This window comes from Lacerta agilis, chromosome 3, assembly GCF_009819535.1.
Source record: "Lacerta agilis isolate rLacAgi1 chromosome 3, rLacAgi1.pri, whole genome shotgun sequence".
NCBI lineage: Eukaryota > Metazoa > Chordata > Lepidosauria > Squamata > Lacertidae > Lacerta > Lacerta agilis.
In genome coordinates, this window is record NC_046314.1 from 16993999 (window position 1) to 17012761 (window position 18763).

Here is an 18763-nt window from a genome sequence, read left to right on the forward strand (position 1 = left end):
TTCCAAAAACTGCTTATCCAAGCCTTGCAATGACAAAAGTATGCTAAATTGAAATTATGGGTCTTAAAACAATATCTTCTTTTTAAATCGCACACACACAAACAACCCAGAGGACATACACCATGAACACTGCATTTGAAGGCAATTTTTTGCAATTAAATATGTTGTTGGGATAAACAATTGGCTCCAAACTCCACTGAAAGTATCTAAAGATGGTAGTACATTCTTAATTGTGATGGCATGTTTGACCAGAATAAACCAGCAGCTAACACTCTCATGTGTGTCTGTCTCTCTCTAGATCCCTCTGGTGTCTCGGTTCTGCTTGACGAGGAGCTAGAAGCTCGCTGTGGCTATGTCCTGTCAAATGATGTGTGGGGTAATACCATATTCCGAGCTTCTTTTCTTGGCTGTCACGTAATAAATGAGGTGAGGCAAACTAATGCTCTGATTGCTATACTCTCAGTATTGGCAGTGCAGGAAAGGTTAATGTGCAGTATTACTGTTCGGTGCCCCCTACCAGAATGAAACAAAACATTGTGTACGGATCTGTGAAACTTCCGAGAATTGTGGCAGGGACTCCTGACTTTGAAAGCTCCCCTCATTCAATCTAATCTTTGGTTTTACATTGAGGTAGCTGCTTTTGAGTCTTGCAACGCTAGGATCCCTAGCTCAAAGGAGGATGGATGGTAGAGAAAGAGAAGCAGAGGCTGGATTTGATCTTCCAGAGATGTTGAATTTCCCCTTACCCAACTGGGGACTTTCTGGGTGAACACTGAGCATTTATCTTGATTTATTTGAACAAAGTTTACATGTAACTTAGACATAATTCAGAGGGGCATTCATCCTGATTTGCCTATAATGTTCTTCCTGTTAGTCATTAGTTCATCTGACTCTCTTCAATGCATTCCTATGTCCCTTCCTGACTTTGAAAAGCCCACTTAAAAAAATATTTGCTGCACTAGAGTTAGAGCACTCTAGTCCAATCCAATTTAATTGCACAAACCTAAATTTCCAGTCAAAACAAAATAAAATATTTAATTCATTCCAGTAGCACCTTAGAGACCAACTAAGTTAGTTCTTGGTATGAGCTTTTGTGTGCATGCACACTTCTTCAGATACCTCCAGCACACAAAAGCTCACTTTGCATCTCTATCACTAAATTCAGTGTTTTCTTCCCAAACGAATATCCCAAATGACTGCAGATGGATGAAAAGTTCTCTCTTACTTTAAACATCAAAGTGTCATTATTCCAAGACCTGAGGGCAGCTACAACCTACCAACACCCCATGCACTGCTCTTATTCTTCATGGGCTCCAAGGGAAATTATGTGTGAAGAGAATTACATGGAGGTAAGAAATGGTTCGATATGCTTCTTAAGAATGGGTTGGTATAAAAATGATAAGAATATAAGAGCATTTAGCTGAAAGATTATAAAAACAAGACAAAAATTAAGCAGAAGTAGCAAATAATTTAAAGAAGCAGAAGGGGAAGTTGAGGGAAGTCACGGGGTGGGGGGAGTTTTCTTTTATTTTCTCTCTTTTATATGATAAATGTGTTGAATATTAAATTGTAAAATCTAGTAAAACATTATACAGAGTATATGTGTGTGTGTGTGTGTGTGTGTGTGTATATATATATATGTATATATATAGAGAGAGAATGAGTTGTACTACTGATGATCCTGCCATGTGTAGGATGTGAGCAAGCCTTCCTCCTTTGCACAACAAATAAAAACATTGGAAACTTAAGATCTCTAAAATAAGGAAAGTGCTAGGAGGGAACTGAACAAATTTGGACCTCATAACCTGTTGCACATTCTATAAATAAATATAATCTCGTTTCAAGGTATCAGTGAAGACCGATGTCCCTGTGATTTCGGATTATGAGACTGCAGAATGGATGTCTGCATTGCCTGAGGTGAGAGGGAGAAAGTATTTGATATGCTGGTTTTTGTAAGTTTTATTACCTGCCTTTCATGGTAAGAAACACTCTAGAACTGACTTATGGCAATTCAAAAACAGAAAAGTTTAAATTTAAATCCAATGAAAAATCAGTTGAAATCTCTCTGTGTGTCCATTTCTCCCTCTGAAAGAAATGGTTTGTAATAAACTGTCCATCCTATGTGTATATGATGGAATGCAGAGCCAAGTGCTGTCATTATTTGTGGTCTACCAAAGGAACTTGAAGTAGTGGTTTTTGATTTTTTAATTTATTAAAAAGCGAAGGGGAGTGGTTAAAACTTTATCCTCACAGCCGTAAGATAAGTTAGACTGAGACAGAATTACTGGTTCAAAGTCACCTAGTGAGGTAGCATGTATTCAGACCCAAGTCTCAGTGGGCAACATCTAGTATTTTGTCTGCTATGACAAATCAGTTTTGGTCATGGCGTAGTTTCTCCAAAACCTCAAAGTGCCCACTCTACTGAAAGGAATATTTCCATTCTGCTTGGTGGCTCTGTAGCCTTAACTAGATAGAAACAACCCCCTTTTATGTTCCTAGCTTACAAAAATCTAAGCCACTTCAAACCCACTGACAAAAAAAGTACCCATCACACTTTACTAATACAGAAATAGTTGTGTATTCCTCTGGAGCTCATGAATGCCAGTAGATATTATGGCTGGTTGAAGATTTGTACTGAAGTCTAGACCTTGCATAACATTCTTTAAAAGCTTGTAACGAAATTGAAAAATTGCTCGTTTTTGCTCTGAAGCTTAAGTCGTTTGAAAATGCTTATTAGCCTAATAATCCCCCCCACCCTTTTAGGCACGAAAAGTTCTGTATCATAAATGGCAGCTGATATTCTATTCTCCTTCGGGGAGAAAGAAAATATTGGTGAGTGACGTTGACAAGCTTGGCTACAGCTTCAATAATACGCTGGCGAGGGTGTTCCTCCGCTCTCCATACTCCACAAATGAAACGGAACATTCAGTGGTGAGTTAATCCTACTAGGAAGAATATGGTATTGCTCAGATAGGTCTCATATTCCAGCTGGACTAATAAAAATTTACCAAACTTTTTTTTCCAATAGGCTAATGGGGTCACAATGAGCACAATCAGCTCCACTTCCATGTACAGACAAAGGTGGCTGCTTGTGTTGATTGACACCACAGTGTCATGCCCAGTTGGTGAGTACCTCCCTTCTCTTACCCTAAAAAAACATAGTTCATTCCTACAATTCAATGTGACCTGATTCTTTTCGGGAAACTGTTACATGAATGTTAATACAAGCCAGGGCCTACAGCAACTTGAGTTGTATGCTTACTGTGTTCGTAAAAAAATACTGTATTTTTCGCTCCATAAGACGCACTTTTTTCCCTCCTGAAAAGTAAGGGGAAATATCTGTGCATCTTATGGAGCGAATGGTGGTCCCTGGAGCTGAATTGCCCAGGGACCAAAAGAGGATCATGCTTTTTATTTTACAAAGAGAAAAGGGGGTGTTGAAAGGACCCTGCTCAGCAGCTGATCAGCAAGAGATCGGGAGAGAGAAAAGAGTCCCGGCTCCCTTTCAGCCCCGCCCTCTTGCCACGCCCTCCTTTGTTGAATGTGCTGCAGAGGGAGGTTGTGTTTCCCCAAGACATGTGACTGGCTGATTAGATTATCTGTCTGGAAACTGTAGAAAAAGCTCCCTTTCCTTTAGAAGCTGCAGAACTGTGAGTTGAACCCCATAAAAATGGGGCTTTTCCTCTTTGCTTTTCCCCCTTTGCAAAAAAAAGCTGCAAAACTTTTAGCTGATCCTAAAAAAAAACAGGGTTTTTCCCCTTGCAAAAAAAGCTGCAAAACTTTTAGCTGATCCTCCAAAAAACAGGGCTTTTCCCTTTGCAAAAAAGCTGCAAAACTTTTAGCTGATCCTCAAAAAAACGGGGCTTTTAGAGGAGGAAAACCAGGAAAAAAAATCTGGGTTTCCTCCTCTAACAACGAGGTGCGGCCTATGGTCCGGTGCGCCCTATGGAGTGAAAAATACGGTATATTTAAAAATGCATGTATGAGTACTAGGTGTTAAAATAAGATTTGGCCAGCTTGTGCATGGGTGGTGATTCCAAGGTGATTCACAAACATTAAAATGTTACCTCCTGTTGATCTTGCCTGCTTTTTGTCAGGCACTGATCTGAGTCTTACTAATTGGCAGATGGTACCAGCTTTACGGACGCTGTCATAACATGGACTGTACCAAGCGTGATCCCCCGATTGGTCCTTCAAGAACCCACCTTTACATCCCATAATATATCAATGGCGGTTGATGGGCAAAGAATAGAGAATCCTGAACATTTCGGTTATACGCTGGATCGTAACAACACACACATTGTAACGACTATCCCAATTGGAGCGTCTGGGGGCAGGTTAAAGGTAAATGTGATTTTTATAAAAATCAAACAATATGGAAGCAGGCTCGAATTGGTAGGCAAAAAAAAATGCAATGGAAGTTTCCATTAATTCAGTCAGCTGTTAGATCAGTGCTGCAGCAAAGCAAAACCCAACTACTTAATTCCTTTGCATATAGATATCGCAGCTGGCATAGGGTAGGCCTGTCTCCTGACTTGTTCTGCATATGTAGGTGAACTCTGAGGCCTCATGATATGGGTTTACAAACTAGAAAACAGTATAAACTCACCCCATGAAATTTCTGCTCATGTACAACACTGTGGCTTGCCTTCTGGGTCTCTGAAGGAATGAGGTCACTTAAAACCATGCGGCAGAAAGATTAGAGTGCTCATATTGACTTCATATTGCCATTGAAGTGCTAGGAAGCCTTAGATGGTTGAAATCATCATACCTCAGAAATCAATAAGGCTGACCTGAGTACTCTTAAATATATCTATGCACCAAATCAGATTTTTATAAAGGTGTGCAAAGACATTCTTGATGGCTGCTCTGTAGCTCTGGATTGCCCTTCCTCTAGAGTTTTCTGAGCCTGCCTTCAGAAAGCAGTGTGGTATATTTTTATTCAGAATAGCTTTTGGCCTGGGATAGTGTCATGTACTATTAATCTATATAGAACCCTCTGGATGGGGCAAGCTTTGAAGTCAATAAATATGAAGTGTTAAACTTCTGTTATTTGAGACAATTATATAGCACTGCAGAACAGAACATGAGAAGATACAAACCCTGTATGTTTTGAGTTCAAGTGCATATAACTACTTAACTGTACAGGTGGTTTTCACTGCTGTTCGTCTAAATGAATCTACTTTCCTTAACACTTTTTCCCCCTCTTGTAGAGCACTGTATCCAACGGTGTCTATGGGGCAGTATATAGCATTGACTTATTATTGGAGCATACCTGGACAGATACAGATTGGCACTTGACAAAGTACACTGTGATTAAGTCAATCACCACACCATTCATGCCTAGAATACCAAGAGTAGTCAATAGTAAGTGGGCTTAAGATGCATCTCCTTTTCAGTTACATGTAAAACATAGGATTGCTGCTGGGCCATTGTACAAACTTGTGCCTTACTGAGAAAGTATTTTGATTTTTTTTTATTAAGAGATGAATGTACTGTCATTAGTTCCTCTGCTGAGTTGTTTTTTTTAAAATAAAATCTTAATTTACCATTTGGGATCTAACCCCCCTAGTCCTGGGTCTAATTTTGACTCAGATGGTATGTGGAAGGGTGTAAATGCATGGCTTGTAGCTTTTTTTGTCTCAAAGGTGAGGAAAACAGTTCTGTGGTAAAGGGTCTTGTTGGAGGGACAAGACTAAGATCCCAATTTCCTATTGAACAAGTTTATTTTGTAGGTTCCTTTGCAACATACAGCCAAGAACACACCCCCTAGGCAGAATATAGATCCTTAAAGAAGACCCTTTCTTCTGCATGGAAAGTTTGGGGGAGTCAGTTTACAAAACCTACCAGTTATTACCCGTGGCTACCAGTTGACTTCCATCATCTACGGTAGTTACAAAAGACATGTAGATCAGTTTACATAAACTTGAATATTCCCCCCCCCCAGTCGCATTCTTAAATGAGGGTAAGCTAGTAGTAAAGTCTCCTGAGAGTTTATTTTCAAAGTGGAGACCATGGGAAATAAACTGTGTTGTGTTCTAATGCACTGTTCTTAAACTTTGAGTCCTCGGATATAATTGGCCTAAAATTCCCATGATCTCCAACAAACAACTGGGTGCCTTAGGCTGAACAACACTGTTCTAATATTCATGTCTTCCCAGTGACAAAATGCTTTTGTGTCTTAACACAGACACTGTTCCAGAAACACGACTCTTTGATGTAACCTTGGGAGTCTTCCTTCCTGATGTCATTCTGGTAGCACTTAAAATAGGAGAGGAACCTCTATCCCGTAAGGAAGCACAGCAAAGGGGTTACAAGATCTCCGACATTCACTTCCCAAATGGAACAATAGGCTTTAAACTGGTAGTACCTTTTGACGATCCCAACATCTTAAGAGAGGTAAGGCAGCTGGGCATGACATCTCATTGAACACACATAATGGTTGGGCTACTAGTAGGTTGGATACAAAAGCTGTTAGAGTCTCCTCCTCCACACGAGAGCCAGTGTGGTGTAGTGGTTAAGAGTGGTAGACTCGTAATCAGGTGAACCGGATTCGTGTCTCCACTCCTCCACATGCAGCTGCTGGATGACCTTGGGCTAGTCACACTTATCTGAAGTCTCTCAGCCTCACTCACCTCACAGAGTGTTTGTTGTGGGGGGGGGGGGAGGAAGGGAAAGGAGAACGTTGGCTGCTTTGAGACTCCTTCGGGTAGTGATAAAGTGGGATATCAAATCAAAACTCCTCCTCCTCCTCCTCCTCCTCTTTATGCATGTATTTTCTTGATCCCAGAATTAGACATTAACTCTAACCAAACAAATGTGCATATAATTAACTTGATCTTGGCAAATATGCATGTGTTCCCCTGCACTGACCACTCAAAGTATTGAGAGTATTGGGGAAACATTTGCCTCAATAAGCTTGATCTTGTGCTTTTTAGCATCTTATGGTAAAATATTGGTGGGAAGTGGTGTTGAAAGCTAATATGAAGGTACATGTGGGAGAGGTTCATACCTAGAATATGGCAGTGGGGAGAAAAACATCTGTGCAGTACTAGAGATCTTTCTATTGTATTGTCGTCCTTCCAAAGCGATGTTGGCATGATGTGACTATTGCCCTGAAAATCCGGTCTGATTAAGCTAATGCTGTCAAATTCTCTCTCTTTGTGGGTTTTATAAAACTTGTTTAAAGTATGTGAACAAAAATGAAACCAAGTATCACCTTCATGTGAACTACGCTCTGAATGTGGGGCCTGAGCTGAAGTTGTATCACCACCCTGCCGACATAGAATGCATAATTGCAGATGTTGGTAAGTTGTTTTGTCTAAACTGACAAAGTTATAACTCCTGAATGGCTTGTTTAAGTTGCATGCACGATAGCAAGACAATTCTTATTGTATCCCCTAGAAATATAAACCATTGGGAGCAATGAAATCTGTGTGAAACTGAGTAGATGAGCCAGTAAACTGTCTGGATAGATTTTCTTTCTTTGCTTTTTAAGACTTTAAAACTCTCATAGCATGTCCTAAAGAGGTCTCGTTATCCAAAGGAGAAGCAAATATTTGCAATACGTAACCTCAAACTGTATGAAAGCAGTCTTCTTTAGGTTCTAGGTTCCACCATCAATCCTAATTTGAAACAAAGAATCTATGGTACTTCTACTTTTCTTTTCTTTTCTCTCACTCTACGACTCCTCCATTTTTATTTTTAGATGCACTATTTAATCTTTTTTTTAAAGTGTAAACCATCTAGGGCACAACCCCAAATTTGACTATGTACCACCAGCTGGAAGATCAAGTATGCAGATAAACTGTGGGAAATCTGTGGCCTTCTAGATGTTGAGGGATTTCAACTCGATTGGCCATGCTGGTTGGGGCCAAAGGGAGTTGGGGGTCCCAACAACGTCTGAAGGACACCAAGTTACCCATCCCTGATATTGATACTCTTTATATTTGCAACCAAATGGAGAGCAGTTACCCAACAGAGACGCAGTTTCTGGTGTCTCTGTTAGGCATTTCATTGTTAAGCCACTTCTGTCAGAAGCCTCATGAGATGATCTCTTTTCATATAGCTTTTTTCAAAAAACAACATTCACTTAGCAACTTTATTTTTCCTTTACAGAACTACCAGAAGGCGTTGGGTACTGCGACAAAGAGAACATGTATTTAGTTGTTCCGACTGCAGGCCTATACAAATACTGGAGCCTATATGTAGGCAGTATGCCACTAAGTCAAGCCACTGCCCTTGCAGATGGGTATTTTGTTACTACAAATGATACTCATCTAATATTGCAAGTGCCTCTCTTTGCTGTTGGGATTATTTATGAGGTATACAACGTGAAGGCCTTGGCACCTAAAGCTTCCTTATCTCACTCGATTGAAAAAGCAGTGATATAACTAATGTGATTTTCTAGGGATGGGGAGCCAGCAGAACTCCAGATGTTGCAAGTTCTATCAGACCCCAACTAGCAGGGCTAATAGAGATGATGGGGAGCTGTAATCCAAAATCACCTGAAGGTCCACAGGCTCCCCATAGGTTTTTCTTCTGCAAGGATATGTGTGTCAAAGTATGGATGCCCAGGGAGGGTGGACAGTGCCTCAGATGATGGCAAGGGTGGGCCATGCACAGGTTCTAGGTATGGAGAAAGGGGTATTCACAGGACTGTGTAAGCTAGGGCTATTATCCTTTCAAAGCAATCCTAGTTTATTAGACATATGGGTTTTAACTGATGATGGGTTTTTTTAATTTATTTTGGTTGATGAGATGATGGCTCAAATGCTTAACTTTTAACTAATGCTAGAATATATAAATGAAAAGTTATCCTTATACAGTGTGGTGTAGTGGTTAAGAGTGGTAGACTCGTAATCTGGGGAACCGGGTTCGTGTCTCCACTCCTCCACATGCAGCTGCTGGATGACCTTGGGCTAGTCAAACTTCTTTGAAGTCTCTCAGCCCCACTCACCTCACAGAGTGTTTGTTGTGGGGGAGAAAGGGAAAGGAGAATGTTAGCCGCTTTGAGACTCCTTCGGGTAGTGAAAAGCGGGATATCAAATCCAAACTCCTCTTCTTCCTCTTCTTATCATGTTTAAAGGAAGTGTCATTTGAGAGAATTCGAGCCAGGTTTGATCTTCTTCTGAAGAAAACAAGCACTATGGAGACTTTGGATATCTTCTCTGTTAGATGCAATTTTCGCTCTTCACAATTCATAGGTGAGCTGTATTCCAGTCCAGTTTATCACTAAAACAATGGGGAGATGTCTTATGATCTGATTTATTGTCTTTTTTAAAAAGCTTTTTATTTATACTTTCCAAATTTATACATTTCACATTCCAAAATTTGACTTTCTTCCTCCTTTTTCTGCGGTTCCTTAAATTTATTTTTTAATATCTTCTGCAGATCCAAATTCATTTAACTTGTTCATTTAATTATGTATTGTAAATATATACTCTCATAAAAGTGCAGGTTATTACAATAATCCTGCTAATGTTTTTATCTGTTTACACTTTATCTGTAAATATTCAATGATTCTTATGATCTGATTTATTATCATGGGCTTTTCTTAGTGTGCTACCCTAATGGAACAGTAACCGTATCTGCTCTCATGAAGACCGTGCCATCCATTGACATGGGCAAAACTAGGCTTAAGGACAGCACCTGTAGGCCTAAGGAGTTTACAAAGGAACAAGTCTTCTTCCAGTTTCATGTTTCCACTTGTGGCACTTCACTAAGGGTTAGTCCTTGGGCAAAGGGTGTGGAGAACAGAAGGGGGAAGGTGTGCTCTTTCCAAGCATGATGAACCTGAAATATTTTTCCCGACAGTTTGAAGGGGATCACCTTATTTATGAAAATGAATTATTATTTGAAAAAGAGACTCTTCCAGCACAGGGGCCACCAACTATCACGAGAGATCCAGCATACAGGTAGGAGTTACTTAAAAAAAAAAAATGAAACCAGCAGTACTCTAGTACTGTATCTAAGAAATGCCCCTCTGTTGCAGGCTGACTATCTTGTGCTACTACCCAATCAAAGAGACGCTCATTCAAAGTGCTGTGATCTATGGCTCCTCCTCCTCTTCTGGACCTCTTCCTACTGGCTATGGCACAATGATGTCTAGGACAAATGTGGCAGGTAAGCAATGTTGTAAAATGCAAAAACCAGGAAGTACCGTATGTAACTTCATGTGTGTGTGCAAGAGAATCATTAAATACTTTCTTCTCCTATAGGCTCTCGAAGAGCAAGGCAAGTTCTACATATCATCTCAAGCATGTTCAAAGGTAACATTTTCCTAAAGGGAGAAGGAGAGCTATACTAGAACTAAAACTGAATGTATCAATTGTTTTAAAAATAATGATCTCCTTCTCTTTATTGCTCTTGCTGTTGGCAGATGAATCTTTCACAGAAACCTATGGGCAACATTCAGTAGCTCTCAAATACTCAAGCGAACCTGTTTATCTTGAAGTTGAACTAAAAGACGAAGCTCCTGGTGTTGAACTGTTCTTGGATAACTGCTGGATGGCTGGGTCTGAAGAGTTTGGCGCCACTCCCCAATGGAACTTCATTGAAGATGGGCAAGTGGCTCTAAACAACGGTTCTATAAGCATATTGATCAAGCTTCGTGGACTGATGACTCTTATGTCTCCTCTCTCAAACAGATGTGAGAGGAAGGACAGTGGATCTGTGAGCTTCAGCCCAGTTACTAAAAGTGACAGAGTGAAATATCCCAATCACTTCAAAAGGCTGAGAATACGGATGCAGACTCTTCCTCTGAGAAAGGTACAATCCAAGTGAAACAGACAGGACTAGAAAATATTCGTTGTGCATCTCCCATAGTTGAGGCTATCAGTTCACAATTGTCAGTTTTACTTGAGCATGAGTAATTAAGTACTGTGGCATTCCCAATCAAATGCCCCGCCCCACATTTGCAAATTTATTGGGGGTGAAGTGCATGATAATGTTGCCTGGTGGGCAGTACTTTATTTTAGTTTCTTTGGGATTCCATTCTATATGGCAAAAGCCGCTTAAGCCAAACTCCTACTGAAGTTCAATAAAACCAGAAATGGCACACAAAGGGCCAGTGCAAATGATGTCATGCAGGGGAAACGGAATAAGCAGCCCTAGAGTATCAACACAAACATCATCCCTCTTTGCTAGTGAACACTGATGGGAGGTCTGAGTAGGTCTTTTTCTCTTAAAGTTCTGAATGGCATAGACCTGGCCTACACAAGTTGTGATCCATCAGGTCAAATGCAGAGAACTCAATCGTTTTAATGATTCCCTACCCCCTTGCCTTGGAATGCAAGAGGAGGCTGTGTTGGTTAGGCTTGATCAGTGCTTTTCTTGAGTGAGTACCTTCTCTCACACAAAAAGAGTTTTGATGCATCACAGTCACGCAGGACTGCTCTATACTGTTGTCATCCAAGCACTGGTCAGAAGTGTGTCACTTTTAAGCAACTTCTTAAATGCTGGCACTTAGTATATTGCTATTTGAAACAAAAATGTAAAAGCTCACTGCAACAAAGCTAGCATTTTTTCATAAAGCTTTTTTTTTTTAAGTCCACTTAGGATATTCTCTCCCTAGAAATACGGCTTGTTGAATGAGAGCACTTGGGTACATGTTCAGCTGAAGGACTTATTCTTGCAATTTTCTAAACCCGGCTGGGAAAGGGGTCTTTTAATTTCTCTCCTCCCCTTCTAGGTATACTTCCACTGTACGGTAAAAGTCAGCACCTGCCTTCATCTGCCTGGTAATGGTCTTCCAGAAGGACAATGTTTACAAGGAAGGAAGCTTGGTAGGTGCACCACTGAAAACTCGGGAGATGCTGGTCATTAACCAGCTGCTGAACTTTTAATATATTGTAAGGTTACTTGTCTTATTCCATAATTTCAGTGTAATGATGTTATGAAAGAATGGGGGGGGGGGGGTCACCAGCTCTTTTAAAACTTCCTGGTAAATATGCACCCATTAATTCCAGGAACATTTGACTATAATTGCCAAACTTCAGCTCAGCGTTCTGAAATCCATGGTTACGCAGTGGCTGGACCAGTCTTGGTTATTCACTCCTGAACAAATTAAGTAGTCGGACACACAGATATATAAGGTATGTTTGGAGAAATTCAATAAACAATATACAGAAGAAATTACTTTTTATATAGAATTGTGCACCCATCAGTATTGCTGATTGCCTGTGGCAATCCAGGGTTCTCCAACCTAACTTTCATACTTACCTTGAACGCTGATTGAACCTGGGATGCTTTTGCATACAAAGCATCCATTCTACTCAGCTGTAGGCCCCAGCCTTATAGCAAGATGTGATGCTGTGTATGCAGGTCAAAATAATGCCTTCGGTCTTAAGATCAATAACCTAGGCCACAATTGGTGCTGCAATATATATGCAGTTAGGTTCTGCTGATGACAAATAGATTTAAGCTGTCTGAACTTCATTGATGGCAGATTTAAGCATGTCTAATTCTAGACTGAATTTTGGGCAGAGTCTTTTTCCCAGACTCTGAAACCATAAAAATGAATCCCGTGATCACAGACCCACAAGGCTGGTGTGAAGATGAGGACACTTTGCCTATCAATCCTGTTCTTCATCCTGCAACAGGCATAGGCAACAGTCCAAGACAATGGCCCACCACCTGGATCCAGAAACCTCTTTTGACAAATTTACCTGCTTGATGTAGCCACACCTGCTGAATGAGAAGTTTGACTTAACTTTCACATGCCATCGACTGCTGATTATTCTAGTAGCAAGATCTAAAAGGTCCTCCTTTCTCCAAAACAAATAAACAAACAAACAAACAAACCCAAACCCTGGTATAAGATCCATGCTTACTTGCTGAATTGTGGAACAAGAGCAAGTCTGTGTGGTCCATGTATTTATCTAGTAGGCACCCACATGTATAAGGGGGCAAACTGAAAATTAATTTTCTTTTCCAGATATAGCTACACAACCCTACTTGCTATGGCTGGCCTTTGGATTTGGTGCATTAACCTGGGACTGATTTAAAATGTACATATTGGCTTCCTATGGCAACACTTCATAAATAAAAATCTGGAGGTGCAAAATGTGAGTTGATCTTATTTTAGGACAGAACTTGCTACTTCTACAAAAGCATTTTGAATAATTTTGAGTTTTAGGGGGAGCCAAGAGGCCTGTGGGGTGCAGTTACAAACCCATATATTCAGTGCTGGATTGGTGAGGGGGTCAAGACCCTTGTTTGCCAAAGGATACAGTCGTACATTGGTTGACGAATGCCTTGCGAGTCGAAGGTTTTGGTTCCTGAACACCGCAAACCCGGAAGTGATTGTTCCGGTTTGCAAATGTTCTTTGGAACCCGGATGTCCAACGCTGCTTCCACGGCTTCCAGTTGGCTGCAGGAGCTTACTGCAGCCAATTGGAAGCCGCACCTTGGTTTCCGAACGTTTTGGAAGTCAAATGGACTTCATGCTAAGCTATCACCTTCTTGCATAGCCTTAGTTACAAGGATAAAATGAGAACCTCGACTTATAATGCCTTATTTGTCTTACAGTAGAAAGAATCAAACTGTCTCATTCTGCATGACAAATTCATTTGTTCTTGGAGGCAAAATCACATTATTTTGTATCTACTCAGTTGTACTAGACAGCTTGGCAAATATCCAGGGTTAGCTAGTAAAAATTTTGCAACAACCCATGCCTTTGCCATTTCAAGCAACACCAATGTAACTTTATTCCCCATTTTGTAAGGCCAAGAGTTGAATAGCTGGCTGTCAAGCAACAGCCTACTTTAGACCTCTTGCCAGGTGTGTATGTGGGCCAAACTACCTCATAGAATAAAACAAAGCCTTATGTAATGCAGTGAACCACTTCTAGACAACTATAGTAGAATCACCAGACAAAAGTATGGCCATTGTTTGACATTAATAGCGCAGATCTTATAGGAAGTGATGCATCCCAATTTAGAAGAAACGTGAGAAGTGCATAAAATAATCTGCATCATTCTTCTGGACAGTCTAAGGCTTTTCTTACAATATAGCCGAAGGCTTCCCATAAACTGTCCATGTCTGAAGACATCATAGCCAAGGGAGAGTTCATCAAACCTACAAATCAGCAGCTGCCCATCTGCTAAATTTACAGGCCCACAGGACTATGAAAGGCACTGCCAGAATTGCTTCATGTATTTGTCATATAGCGCTGGAAGGCTGTAATCCTGCATGCTGATCTATTTTTCTATAGAATCTCTATAGCTTATTGTCTCTCTGAAGCTCAGCAGGCTCTTTTCCGTTGGAAATATATTATTAAAATGTAGGGGGGGGGGGTGTTTCGCAGTCTCTCTACTAATGAGTCTATGAAGGCTTTACACAATGATTATGAAACCTGCTTGTAAGAGCCAATGTGACTTTGTTGTCGCATTTGTCTAATGTCATAAGTGTGGCAGGCTGTATCATACTATGCAAAATCCTTAAATAAGTGAATGTGGCCCCTGAAGGAATTTAATGCTTGTCTTGAGAGAGAAAAGGTTACCCACCCTTGGTTCCAATATCTACGAAGAACAGAACCCGAGACAAGGTTAATATAGTACTTTTTAAAAAATAATCTGCTCTGTCACTAGAAAACATCCACAGTACAAACAGGTTACACTTCAAATTAATTGACTTTAAATTTAACAAATTAACATAGTGGAGTGGGGTGGGGAACCTAAGGCAGAGAAAATATGTTTGTTCCTATTACCAGGTAATCCAATCTCAAGTTCGTCCAGGTTCATCTGGAGTAGGATTTCAATAGTTTCTTTTTAGCTTTTCTTCTTTATCAAGAATAGTCTGCTTTAAACTCAGAGAAGCATCTTCGAACTTAGGGTTTAGCTCCAAGACCTTGTTGAAATCCTTCATAGCTTCATCAAAGAAACCTGCCTCAAAAAAGAAAAAAGATGCCTTTGTCTTACTCTGCATATGACTATTGTACTATTTTTCTGTATCTCTTCTATCAATACAGTATATTTAATCTTATTGCCCTGCAGAAACTGCAACTCCTTACTTTCATTGTCTCTCGCAGAACCCTCCACCAAACCCAAATTTGTTGGGTTGCCCTAACAAATTTCATAAATGAATAATAATTATTTGCACCCTTTTATGTTTTCCAAAGACACAAAAAGTGCACACCTGAAACTATTCCTTGGTATAGTGTAATGATTTAATATACTGAATAATAAAATCTGAACTAATTTATGTTTGTATGTCTGTGTGATTGAGGCTTCAATCATCTGGCTGCATGAGTAGACAGAATTGCAATGTAGGATATAGAATCGATTACAAAGCATTTAAGTCCCCCTCTTGCCTCTGAGGCCATTTCAGTGCACTGTTCCTTTGCCTACAGTGGGTGTTTTCACCTCATATATTAGTTAGCAATACTAATCTTAATTCATAGGCCCAATAAGGCAAAGCAATGGGTATTACAGTGCAATTGTGTAGACTTGTGTTTAGGAACTATCCAAATTTTTGAGTAAACTGTTTACATGTACAATAGAAGTATACTAGGTTGAGCAGGAGATTAAGCAAGGTTTCATTCACGGCCATCATACTTTGAACTGATCTATTTCTGATACAGGTACATTAGTTTGAATCTTCTTCATAAAACTTTAATAAATCACAGCACACAAGTAAAAGGGCATAATCTGGAAACAAAGCAGCTTTTACAAAGTCAACACACATTATGGACACTGTGCCCTTTCAGATAGTGGGTCGTTGTGTTCTACGGTCAAACATTGCACAAGCACTTTATTGTTAGTGCTGCGTTTCTAAAGTGGAATCTTTGGGGAATATGGTGTTACGTAAACCCAAAGGAAATCATGAAATGTACCGTTAGTTTTGCATTAACATTTTATTCCATTTGTTAAAGGGAATGTGTTGGCATTCGGGAGGGGGGCTTACTCTGTGTTCTGCTGAAATCTGGGTTTCCTCAGTGAAAGAACTGATAGTGGCAACAAGGTTTCTGGAAAGACTGCTTACCTACACTAGCAATAAGGTCTGGCAATGCATAACCACAGGATAGCACTGGGTATGTGCTAGGGCAGTGGTGGCGAACCTATGGCACACATGCCAGAGGGGGCACTCAGAGCCCTCTCTGTGGGCATGCATGACATTGCCCCAGCAGAGAGCCAGCAGAAAGTGAGGACAGCATGTCTAGTCCTCAGCTCAACTTGGCAGCCGGAGTGCCATGTGCATGGCAGGCTGGCGCAGGATGTGATGCCTGTTGGGGCGCCAACTCTCTCCAAAACGGGGGTCGCAGCAATTCTTTGGCCTGAGTTCATCGTGTCCAATTGCATGGAGGCTTTCAGAGCATATTGTGGCAATTAGTATTTTGCACAAGCAGGTTGTGAAATAGCACCGGCAATGATTTTGGTGGGCTCTCAGTTTTGGATGCAAAGCTACAAAGAGCTGAAATCTCCAAACTGGCCCGTCTGCTGCAGTGCCTTTAGGACACCTTTTGCTTAGCCACTCTGCGAGGGATGCACAGACCAAGAAGGCGCCCTCGGGGCCAGGAAGGGCTGGGTGTACGTGACACTATCCCCAAGCACGCGCTCATGTTTTCAGAGGCTGGGCGTGGATCCTGGGACTTCTGTCTGCGTAGAAGCACCTTGGATGGGTGCAAAATGGAGCCACAACCCCCAGGGCGTGCGTTTTCCCTTGAGGAGCCTCCGCTGTGGGTGGGGAGGGCGCAGTGCTCTGAGACGCACTGCCACATTGATGGGCGAGAGCTCCGAGCAGCCGCCTTCCTCCTCCTGCTGCGAGGTTGAGGCTTCGCATGAATTGTTCAAAAGCATGCCAAATGCAAACTTTAACCTTTCAATAAAAAGTGGTTTGTATCATTGAAAGCTGTTACTGTGTTTTTCTTTTAAGGAAAAAGATGTTAATGTACGAGTTGTTTTTTTTCCCCTAAACGAAAACCTCAGTATTCAGGTTAAATTGCCGTGTTGGCACTTTGCGATAAATAAGCGGGTTTTGGGTTGCAGTTTGGGCACTCGGTCTCTAAAAGGTTCACCATCACTGTGCTAGGGCAAGGAAAAGCAGAAAGTACCGTATATCCCTCTCAAATGTTTAGCAGCAGAACCTTTAATTATACTGTTGAATATAAGGAAGCTGGGGCTAACCAGAAGTTCAGCTCAAAACTAATTCCTGCACATGTTGTTGTTGTTTAGTCGTGTCTGACTCTTCGTGACCCCATGGACCAGAGCACACCATAGAATTGTTTAATTTTAAGTTAGAATTAGCCTCTATTATGTGGATCTTGGGGTTGATCCTGCAAGCCTGAAGTCTGCCCTGTCTGGGGAAGTTTTTTATATTTTATGTTTTATTCTGTTTTTAATCTGTTGGGAGCAGCCCAGAGTGGCTGGGGAAACACAGCTGGATGGGCAGGGTATAAATAATAAATTATGATGATGGTGCTAGGGTGCAGCCTCACTTAATACAAGTCAAGTCAAAGAGGCCTGATGACCACTGATGTGCACACAAGAATCTGCCTCAGAATCTTGATGGACAGGGGTTCCTCAACAAAGTGGAAAAGGTTCCCAGAAGGTAGAAAGTTTTTAAGCCATGGGTCAAGAGAACCTACTCTGAATGTTGTCAGTTAAATTAGGACAAAGAAATGCATTTAAATATCCAATAATGAAAGCTTACTTCCATACCTAGCCTATATAATATTAATCCTCTGTTATAGTATGGGACTTCAAATTCAGGCCAGGCTTCTATGGCTGATGTATAATCCTCCATTGCTTCATAGAAGTCAACTTTCAAATACTTGATCTGTCCCCTGTTGTTAAATGCTGTTGCCAGATCTTGACTGATAAAAAGAAAGGGAAGAGAGTTATTGTCACCTACAAAGAATTGTGCTGCCTAAATATAAAATGACACAGAAAATCTGTCAAGATTTTTAAAAGATAAGACACGGCTGAAATAAAGTGAATTTTAAAAATTAGGTGAATAAAACAACATTTTTTTGCTTAAAATCCATCACACTTTGGAACTACAGGAAGATGCACACAGTCACAAATATATTGCAACATCTTAAGCAACAACCCAGGGCTAATCCTGTGCATGTTTACTCAGCACTATCACATTGTCCAGTGAGGCTTGCCTTTGAAGTAAAAGTACAAAGAATTGCAGCCTTAGGAAGTGATTTTGCAAGCAATCCCCATGTAAACGACATGGAGGTCTGTTTCTCAAATCCTCATGTCCTTGCATTTATATCCCACCTTTTTCTCCAATGAGTTCAATGTGACGTCAGTAGTTCTCCCCCTCCTCATTTTATCCTCACATCGACCCTGGGAGGTAGGTTTACGAGGCAGTAGTGACTGACCCAGTGGGAGGATTTGAATCCTGCTCTCCCAGATCACGCAGCCTGGCACTCTAACCACTACACCACACTACCTCCCCTTCCTCCCCCCCTTTTTTTAAAAAAAAGAGGGAAAGGGGCTGTGAAGTTCATTACTGCAGTAGAGACATTGAAGGATTTTGGATGGGGGGGGAGAGAAAAAGTACCTAACAGCTTCCCTGCGAAACACACACATGATATTAATCTCGTCTATTGGAACTAGAATCCCCACCTGCCGGCGCAGGCGCAGTACTCGATGTAGCTACTGTACAGCTCTTCCGCCCTTTCGTACCGTCTCTCCCGAAACGCTGCGTGCGCATCACGCAGGACGTTCAGCGCAGGCGCAGACTCAGCTGTCGAGCCTCTGTCCATTACTGTACTGTACAGTATTATTATTTTAACGGCCGCTGGTCGTAT

At 41.0% G+C, this 18763-nt stretch overlaps 2 protein-coding genes across 3 annotated transcripts; one reads left to right on the forward strand and one right to left on the reverse strand.

Moving 5' to 3' along the window:
- The first annotated feature begins 303 nt into the window (after positions 1-303).
- LOC117043351 lies at positions 304-13066 on the forward strand. Its single transcript, XM_033142916.1, has 19 exons — positions 304-426; positions 1203-1349; positions 1846-1917; positions 2764-2931; positions 3029-3125; positions 4127-4344; positions 5214-5367; positions 6191-6399; positions 7190-7307; positions 8119-8324; positions 9089-9206; positions 9561-9727; positions 9817-9917; positions 9995-10125; positions 10221-10271; positions 10382-10770; positions 11693-11786; positions 11970-12095; positions 12938-13066. The coding sequence occupies exons 2-18, from the start codon at positions 1203-1205 to the stop codon at positions 12059-12061; spliced, it is 2532 nt and encodes an 843-aa protein (XP_032998807.1). The 5' UTR covers positions 304-426; the 3' UTR covers positions 12062-12095; positions 12938-13066.
- Positions 13067-14544: 1478 nt separating this feature from the next.
- TTC32 (tetratricopeptide repeat domain 32) lies at positions 14545-18757 on the reverse strand. Of its 2 annotated transcripts, none has more exons than XM_033142919.1 (3): positions 18639-18757; positions 17661-17815; positions 14545-14885 (listed from the first exon to the last, which is right to left on the reverse strand). In XM_033142919.1, the coding sequence occupies exons 1-3, from the start codon at positions 18716-18718 to the stop codon at positions 14758-14760; spliced, it is 363 nt and encodes a 120-aa protein (XP_032998810.1). In that variant the 5' UTR covers positions 18719-18757; the 3' UTR covers positions 14545-14757. The 2 variants fall into 2 exon arrangements, with proteins under 2 accessions (XP_032998810.1, XP_032998808.1); XM_033142917.1 differs by having other exon boundaries at positions 18579-18757.
- Between the last annotated feature and the right edge of the window lie 6 nt (positions 18758-18763).